At 43.1% G+C, this 9,828-nt stretch overlaps 1 protein-coding gene across 1 annotated transcript in view; it reads left to right on the forward strand.

The window, feature by feature from the left end:
- Positions 1-7,480, forward strand: part of LOC123505169 (hapless 2-like) — a 23,914-nt gene extending 16,434 nt beyond the window's left edge. The window contains exons 6-11 of the mRNA XM_045256330.1: positions 1,751-1,911; positions 2,268-2,578; positions 3,940-4,119; positions 4,798-4,918; positions 5,616-5,825; positions 6,331-7,480. Of these exons, the coding sequence (XP_045112265.1) occupies positions 1,751-1,911; positions 2,268-2,578; positions 3,940-4,119; positions 4,798-4,918; positions 5,616-5,825; positions 6,331-6,470 (1,123 nt within the window). The 3' untranslated portion in view covers positions 6,471-7,480. The remainder of the gene's footprint in view (positions 1-1,750; positions 1,912-2,267; positions 2,579-3,939; positions 4,120-4,797; positions 4,919-5,615; positions 5,826-6,330) is intronic.
- The last annotated feature ends 2,348 nt before the right edge of the window (positions 7,481-9,828 follow it).

The following is a 9,828-nucleotide window of genomic DNA, read 5'->3' on the forward strand; positions in this document are numbered from 1 at the left end:
TGGTGACATTGTTACACCACGAACACTTGGCTTGAATATCGTTTAGTGTGTCATAAAGTTGTGTTTCTATGTTATTTATTTAGTAACACATTCACACACCTGTCCTCTGCCATGAACCTTCACAAAATAGGTTAGGTTATATTAGTTCTTTTTTTTTTTCTTCTACGTCATTTATTTAGTAACACACGAACACACTAGTGCAATTAATAGTTTTTTTTTTTTTATTTGGTAACACATTAACACATCAGTCCTCTGCCATGAACCTACGCTGTATATTCCCTTTAATGCAATAATATAGTTTCTTTTTATATTTCCACCATTTCTTTGGAAGCATATTACTACATCCACCACTTCCATAAACCTACATTATTAATTCAGTTTAGTGAGAAACATACCTCTTTCTTTTACTTTTTTTTTCTATGATATTTATTTAGTGACACATTAACACACTTACTTATATCATGAACCTACACTTGAATCTTGTTTACTGCAATATAGAGTTTCGTTTCTATTTCTGTCATTTATTTGGAAATATATTACTACATCTACTACGTCCATAAACCTCTTTTTAGGTCAGAAGATGAATGGCCACAGTCTTCACTATTCAAATCCTCACATGAGTGTCTGAACCTGCCCTTTAAATCACGGTTGTTGTTGTTTTATTTTCTATCTTTTTATTGAGTAACACATTAACAAACTTACTAATATATTGAACACCTCTTTTTTTTTCTTTTTACGTAGGGAAGAGGGCCAACCAAGGGCAAAAAAAGAAAGAAAGGTTAAAAAAAAAAGGCTCACTTGAATGCTGGCTCTCTAAAAAGTGTAAAAGCGTCAGCCAAAGTTGGGAAGCAAATGCCTCGATACCTCCTCTTTAGTGTAATAATAATAATGTTCTCTTTTATTTTATGTAGTTAATTTGGTAGCACAGCAGCATACCTTCCTCTGCCATGATCCTACATTTTGAATCCTATTTAGTGTAATATATAGTTTCTTTATTTTCCTTTTTTTATTTCTGTCATTTATTTTGAAAGATATTGGCACACCCACCACTTCCATATACCTGCATTGTTTATCCTTTTTAGTGACAATTATACTCTCTCTCTCTCTCTCTCTCTCTCTCTCTCTTCTTTGCCATATCATATATTTATTAACACATTAACACACTTACATATCATGAACACCTGTCTTGAATCTCTTTTAGTGTGGTGCATAGTTCACCTTCTGTCATTTAATTGGTAGGACAGAACCTTTGAACCCCTCCCTGTCTTGATTCTCGTTCAGTGTAATATGTAGTTTCTTTTCCAGTCATTTAGTTGGTAGCACATCAACACACCTACCTTTGCCATTAACCTACATATTATATAGCTCTTTTTTTTCTCCATGTCATTAATTTGGTAACACACAGCACACCTCCCACTTCCTTAAACCTGCGTCTTCAGTCTCGTTTCGTCGGCAATTCACTAGGATATCTCTGCCATGAAGTGCATTTTGAGCTGGTGTGCCGCTGGGTTTGTGTGACGCACTGGGGTTTAACACGCCTTGGACCTTTTGAGTTATAGCAGGACCAGGAAATGAAGGGTGTGCGCTGGCGAGACATACACACACACACACACACACACACACACACCCCTATACACACAACCCTCATATATTCTTCTACCACCCCTGAGTCTCATCTTCTCTTCCTCAGTGCCTCCCTTTCCCTTCCTCTCTCTTCTCAACCGAGCCACTCCTCTCCTCCCCGTGACAGCAGCGGCGGCGGTGGCGTCGGCGGGGGCAGCACGGGGAGTGGCGGCGGCAGCAGGGGCCTGGAGGACGGCGGGGCGGGTTACGGGGGCAGAGGGCGTGTGATGCCTTCTTACTACGACACGAAGACCCGCCCGGCATGGTCAGCCTCTCCGTACAACACAGGTGAGGTTTGTAGGTCACCAGATTCATTAGCAATTCCTCTACGCCGTGTGTGTGTGTGTGTGTGTGTGTGTGTGTGTGTGTGTGTGTGTGTGTGTGTGTGTGTGTGTGTGTGTGTGTGTGTGTGTGTGTGTGTGTGTGTGTGTGTGTGTGTGTGTGTGTGTGTGTGTGTGTGTGTGTGTGTGTGTGTGTGTGTGTGTGTGTGTGTGTGTGTGTGTGTGTTGATGGCGGAACAGTGCCCTATGCTAAATGCTAATCTCTCTCTCTCTCTCTCTCTCTCTCTCTCTCTCTCTCTCTCTCTCTCTCTCTCTCTCTCTCTACACACACACACACACACACACACACACACACACACACAGGTGAGAGCGGCGGACGAGGAACCGGAGGAGGAGGTGGCGGTGGCGGCGGTGGTGGCGTCGGCGGCAGTGGCGGGGCTGACTACCTTGGAAGCCCCGAAATGCGGCCTCCGTTCCGCTACCCTGACTATGGCCCCGCGCCCCGCTATCCACCCCAGCCCCGCCTCCCCCAGCAGCCGCCCCCGCTCCAGCAGCAGTACCTGACCGGCGCCCACCAGCCACAGCAACAGCCGCCCCCACAGCTGGCCCAATCACAGCAGCAACACCAGCAGCAGCAGCACCAACAGCTCCAGCCGCCACAGCTCAACAGCAATGTGAGGGAGGGGAGGTGGGGAGGGGGGAGAGAAGGAAGAGGGGAAAGAGAGGGTAGGGTGGGGAGAGGGGAGGGAGAGAGAGAGAGAGAGAGAGAGGGAAGGTAAAGGGAGGAGAGAGGATGGGGTATGGGGGAGTGAGGAGAGAGAGGATGGGTGGAGTGGGAGAGGGGAAAGGAAGAGAGAGAAGGAGGGAAGGGGAGAAGAGAAAGAAGGAAGGAAGAAAGAGGGAGGGAATGGAGGAGAGGGAGAGATACTGATGGAGAGAGAGAGAGAGGAGGGAAAAATGGGAGTGAGTGAGGAAGAACGGGAGATGGAGAGAGAGAGAGAGAGAGAGAGAGAGAGAGAGAGAGAGAGAGAGACTTAATATACCAACTTCTTCCTCCATCTACTCTCCTATCAATCTTAAACCCTCTACTTTTCTATGCCATCCTCACTATTAACCCTTTCCTTCCGCTTATCCACTTACCCATCCAACAACCCGCGTGGATTCAAGACATTATTTCCCTTTATTCCATCCATTCATCCACTAATCCTCTCCACTAACCCTTTATTAAACAACCCTCTTTTCCTTCTGCAACATCCACTTATCCACCCATCCACTCATTCATCCACCTCTTTGTCAATGTGGATTTAAGACCTTTTTTTCTTTATACCTCTCACCACGACTGTTTTCCAAGGCCGCAGAGATGATTGGCGGGGTTTTCAAGAGTGTTTCTCCAGTACTTAGTGTTGAAATCTCGTCACTCTACCTCTAGAACCGCAAAAATATCTTAAAAAACGCTTTGCTCTCTCACAACGAGTATTTTCCAAGGCCGCAGAGATGATTAGCGAGGTTTTCAAGAGTGTTTCTATAGTTATTAATTCGGGTATCTTGTTACTCTGCCTCTAGAATAAAAAAAACACCTTAAAAACTCGTGTAAATTTAAATAAAGCCTTTTGAAATAATGGAAGTGAAGCAGAGAAGTGACTGGAAATATGAACCTCACTCCTCACTCACTCCACCGCACAACTCATCCACCTAACCTCACCTAACCTAACCTAACCTCACCTAACCTAACCTAACCTAACCCAACCTAACCTCACCTAACCTAACCTAACCTCACCTAACCCAACCTAACCTCACGTAACCTAACCTAACCTAACCTAACCTCACTTAACCTAACCTAACCTAACCCAACCCAACCTAACCTCACTTAACCTAACCTAACCTAACCTCACTCACTCCACCACACAACTCATCCACCTAACCTCACCTAACCTATCCTAACCCAACCCAACCTAACCCAACCTAACCTAACTTAACCTAACCTAACCTAACCAACTCACTCCCTCACCAACTCACCTATCAATCCACCTCTCAGCCCGTGTGGATGGACCGCCCGAGTGGATACGGCGCTCAGGGACAGGCAGACCTCCACCAGCAGATGCAAGAACTCCACCACCGCCACTCCCCACTCCAGCAGCAGCCACAGGAGTACCCGCCCCGCCCTGACGTTCCCCCGCAGGACATGAATACTTTGGGGGGCGGACAGAACACGGAGGTAAAGGGGGGCGGGGGGGAGTGATGGGAATGGTGGAGGGGAGGAGTGAGAGATGGGAGTAGTGATGTGGGGAGTAGGAGTGGAGAGAGAGAGAGATGGAGGGAGAGGAGGGAGAGGAGGGAGGGATGAGGAAAAGTGGAGTGGTGGAGGAAGAGAGGGAGAAGTGGTGTGATGATGATGAGGGAGGAGGAGGAGGAGGAGGAGGAGGAGGAGGAGGAGGAGGAGGTGGGAATAATATTGGTGAGAGAGAGAGAGAGAGAGAGAGAGAGAGAGAGAGAGAGAGAGAGAGAGAGAGAGAGAGAGAGAGAGACAGAATCTTCCAAGGACAAAATAAAACAAACTAAATAAATAAAACTAAAAAAAAAAAAAAATTAAATTCATATCAAGAAAAAAAGAAAAAAGAAAAACTGCCAACTACTGCACTCTCTCTCTCTCTCTCTCTCTCTCTCTCTCTCTCTCTCTCTCTCTCTCTCTCTCTCTCTCTCTCTCTCTCTTTCGTGTGTCTTTCAAGAAAAAACAAAAAACAGTTGTTGTTGTTGTTGTTGTTTTTGTTGTTATAATAAGATATATATTGTATTCATATATTTATTAGTCTATTGGTGCTCTCTCTCTCTCTCTCTCTCTCTCTCTCTCTCTCTCTCTCTCTCTCACCCATGCTAACACACCCACGCCCTTCAGATGGCCATGGGGGGCGGGGGCAGTGGCAGGGCGTCAGCTGGGGGCGCCTCAGTTTCCAGGGGGTCCTCGGCCTCCTCACCCCTTCCCCCTTCCCCGGCGCCCCCCTCCACGCTGCCCACAGGTAAGCAGGGCGGCCAGGTGAGGCTGATTGGCTGCCAGGTAACGTGAGGTGGGCTGTGATGATGATGATGATGATGATGATGATGATGATGATGATGATGATGATGATGATGATAGTGATAATAATGGTAATGATAATAACACTACTACTATTGCTACTACTACTACTACTACTACTACTACTACTACTACTACTACTACTACTACTACTACTACTACTACTACTACTACTATTAAACTTCCTTTAATACTAACCTTTCAAAAAAAAAAATACACGCAACCCAACCCAACCCAACCCAACACAGCCCAACCCAACCCAACAACGCCCAACCCAACCCAACCCAACCCAACCCAACCCAACAACGCCCAACCCAACCCAACCCAACCCAACCCAACAACGCCCAACCCAACCCAACCCAACCCAACCCAACAACGCTCAACCCAACCTAACCCAGCCCAACACAAACCCAGCTCAACTAAAGCAACTCAATTTAAGACATCTGTCCCAGACTCTTGACAAACTCTACTAACAAACCTTTAAGAGAACTGGCAATCAAGTGGACCTTTTTATTCTGTTACACTTTCCGTTACACCTTCCCCTCTTCCATAAATAAATAAATAAATAAATAAACACCAAAATCACCATTAATTCCCATGAAAAGGTCAAAATTGAATAAAAACCCTCATTTTCTTAACAGCGGGGCCAGGGAGGAACAGCACAGCCAACATGAGCAGCAGTGGCGGGGACAGCAAGACAGCCAACACTCCCCTAGCGGCCTTGCATGAACCAGTGAAGGCCGTCGCGCACGCTTCCCACGCCCGGCTGGAGGTGAATCTGGAGGAGCTGAAGATTGGCGCCAGAGAGCAGGACGCGCAGGCTTCAGGGGCTGTGCTGGCTCTTGCTATGGGTAGGTTAGGGGGGGATAAAGGGAAGATAGGGGAGAGGAGAGGTGTGGGGAGGGTAGTCTCTCTCTTTTTCTCTCTTGTCTTGTTTCTTATTTTGCTTTCTCTCTTCTCTCCTGTCTTATCCTATTGTTCTCCTCCTTCTCCTCCTTCTCCTTGTCCTCGTTCTCTTCCTTCGTTTCTTACTTTACCGTCTCCTCCTCCTCCTCCTCCTCCTTCTCCTCTTCTTACTCCTCCTTTTCCTCTTCTTACTCCTCCTCCTCCTCCTCCTCCTCCTCCTCGTCCTCCTCCTCCTCCTCCTCCTCCTCCTCCTCCTCCTCCTTCGTGCTAAGTTAGGATATGTTAGGTTAGGTTATGTCTAGGTTTGGTTAGGTTAGGTTAAGTTGCTTTGGACATTGGCACGACTGGGAAGGTGAGGGTGGTGGAGCAAAACCTGTCCATCTTACCTTGCCTTCACCGACGTTCATAGCTTTGTCCTCTCACCGTGACTGCTCTCTCATGTGTCTGCAGGAGTGTGCATCACGGCCCTGCTGGTGGTGCTGGTGGGCTGCCGTCTGCGGGGTGTCAAGAGGCGGCTGAGGCGACACAGAGGGCCCCGCTCCCCCTACGCTCACGATGCTGATTACCTGGTGAACGGGATGTACCTGTAGGGGTGCGCGAAGCAGGCGGTGAAGAAGAAGGTGAAGGAGGAAGTGGTGGAGGTGAAAGAGGAGGAGGAGGAGGAGGAGGAGGAGGAGGTGATGGTGATGGTGAAGGTGATAGGGAAGGAGACGGAATGTTAAACGAATCGAGAAGTCTGAAGTGATAGTGTGTGTGTGTGTGTGTGTGTGTGTGTGTGTGTGTGTGTGTGTGTGTGTGTGTGTGTATGTAGATTGGTGACCTAACTATATCATGGCACTGAAAGCTATACATATACATGAAAAGAAAACCGTTTAAAGTAATATAATAACATAACTTAGAGGACCGTGTGTGTGTGTGTGTGTGTGTGTGTGTGTGTGTGTGTGTGTGTGTGTGTGTGTGTGTTGTGTGTGTGCGTGTGTGTAAGTGTTATGGGACACTTTACGCACGTACCCGCACATACATGACGAAATCTATGAACACACCAGGTTAAAAGAGAGAGAAGAATAAGATTAACCCCTTCAGTACTGGAACGCATTTTTACCTTGAGTTTTATGTGTGATTAGACCATTTTATTGCCATTAGGAAGGGTCTATGGAGGTCAGAAGATTGATATCCACAGTCTTCAGTATTGTAATCCCCACATGAGTTTCTGAAGCTGTATAAAATCACCAAATAGTGAGCAGAATGAATATAGAAACGCGTCATGGTACTGGAGAGGTTAATGGTGAAGAGTTGAATAGATTGGTGTGCCTCTGAACGTTCGCTTGTTCCAATATTTATGCAAACAGACACACGGGGAGAAAAAAAAATATATATGAAGGTAAATATGTGTGAGGAGTTAGTGTATGGCTTTCAGAAGTACTATACATTATAAAGCTGTTTTGATAGTGACATAGAGAGAAATAGGAAGATATAATGTATAGATAAATGAACAAAAAAAAAAAAAAAGAAAAGCACGTGGCCAGGTTGGTGTAAACAATTATATATCATTCATGGCAACTTTAGAAAATAATAATAACATTTTTTTTTCACGAAGGAAGAAAAAAAAAAAGAAGTAATTGTTTAAAAAAATGACTAAAATGTTATCTAGTCACGTTGTAATCTATGCTTCGTTTATACATACACGTTAGCTTGTCTGTTAGTTATTTTATTTCATTATCGTTTAAGAGAATGCAAAAACAATGTATATAGACACAAACAGCCTTGATGAGGGCCAAGAGGTCTGCTGCTGCGGCTGGTGTTTGTGTTTGTTCCTCCCTTGTGTTCCTTTGTGTGCCCCTCCACCTCACTCGTCCCCGACCCCCTTCAGTATGGCCTGTATTCTGAAACGCTTCGCTCTCTCACCATCACTGCTTTCCAAAGGCTCCAGTTGAAGATAGGAGTGTTTTTAGCCCCTTCAGTACTGGGACACATTTTACCTTGAGACTTGTGTACCATTAGACCATTTTATTGACATTAGCAAGGGTCTATGCAGATCAGAAGATTAATGGCTACAGTCCTCACTATTTTAACGCCTTCAGTACTGGGACACATTTACACCTTCAGATTTGTGTACCATTAGACCATTTTATTGACATTAGCAAGGGTCTATGGAGATCAGAAGATTAATGGCCACAGTCCTCACTATTTTAACGCCTTCAGTACTGGGACACATTTACACCTTCAGATTTGTGTACCATTAGACCATTTTATTGACATTAGCAAGGGTCTATGCAGATCAGAAGATTAATGGCCACAGTCCTCACTATTTTAACGCCTTCAGTACTGGGACACATTTACACCTTCAGATTTGTGTACCATTAGACCATTTTATTGACATTAGCAAGGGTCTATGCAGATCAGAAGATTAATGGCTACAGTCCTCACTATTTTAACACCTTCAGTACTGGGACACATTTACACCTTCAGATTTGTGTACCATTAGACCATTTTATTGACATTAGCAAGGGTCTATGGAGATCAGAAGATTAATGGCCACAGTCCTCACTATTTCAATCCCCCGACATGAGTTTCTGAAGCTGTATAAAATCACCAAATAGTAATCAGAATGAATATGGAAACACATCATGGTACTGAAGGGATTAAGAGTACTTTTAAGGCTCTGGTGATGGACTAACAAGATTTCTAGTTGTCTCTGTGGCCTCGTGGTGAGAGAGCAAGGCGTTTTGGAATATGGAGCAGTTTAGTACAGTTCCCTTTACACATTACTATAGTCGTCACCTTCCTCGCCTCGCCTCGCCTCGCCTCGTCTCGCTGCCTCCTGTGTGTCTCTCTCTGTTCGTTTCATTCGCTCAGTGTTTCGTGTTAAGAGTGAATCTGAAGCGTTGTTGTTGAGTGAATCTCCTCCGTCTCACCTTGTTTTCTTTACATTATTATTATTATTATTATTATTATTATTATTGTTATTATTATTATTATTATTATTGTTATTATTATCATTACAAGGTTTTCATTCCCTTCTCCCTAATTGTTTTTTTATTGTTTTTATTTCTTCTTTTTCGTTTTTTTAAGTCATATTTTTTTATTTTCTTTTTTTTTCGTTTTTTCAAGTCATATTTTCTTTTTTCTTTCCTTTTTTTCGTTTTTCAAGTCATTTTCTTTTTTATTTTCTTGGTTTTTTTCGTTTTTCAAGTCTTTTTTTTCGTTTTTCGTCATATTTTCTTTTTTTTTTTTTCGTTTTTCAAGTCATTTTCTTTTTTATTTTCTTGTTTTTTTTCGTTTTTGAAGTCATATTTTCTGTTTGGTGGGTTATAATTCCTTTTCTCTGGTTGGTACATTGTGATTTCTTTTCCTTTTGTCTTTTCTTTTTCTTTTCAATGTTTTTTTTTTCTCATATTACACGATTTTCTTATATTACACCCAATTTCCTTTTTTTTTTTTTTTTTGTTTTATTCTTCTTAATTTTCTGGTTTGTACATTATTATTCCTTTTTCCTCTTCTCTCTTTTCTTTTTCTTTTCTTTTTTGTAATGGTTTCTGCAACTTTATTCTCTTCTAAGTCCCGTATTGAAAGAGAAAAAATGACTTCTTTCTTTTCTTTCTTTCTTTTTTTTTTTTTTTTCTTTTTTGAACGTGTGAAAGAATATCATTTATGTCACAACTAAAACTTTTCCTTCCTTTCTTTAATAAATTTTTCTTTCTTATCTACGCTTTTTTTTCCTCTCCTTCTTTTATTATTATTATTATTATTATTATTATTATTATTATTATTATTATTATTGTTGTTGTTGTTGTTGTTGTTATTATTTATTCTTTTGCGTTTCTACCATCCATTTCTTTTTACTTCCTCATATCCAGCTTTCCTTTTCTTCTTTCTTTCTTTTTTTTTCTTTCTTTCTTAATTTCTTTGTCTCCTTTCCTTCTGTCTCTTTTTTCCTTTCTTTCTTCC

The sequence above is a fragment of the Portunus trituberculatus genome, chromosome 17 (assembly GCF_017591435.1).
Source record: "Portunus trituberculatus isolate SZX2019 chromosome 17, ASM1759143v1, whole genome shotgun sequence".
Classification (NCBI taxonomy): Eukaryota; Metazoa; Arthropoda; class Malacostraca; order Decapoda; family Portunidae; genus Portunus; species Portunus trituberculatus.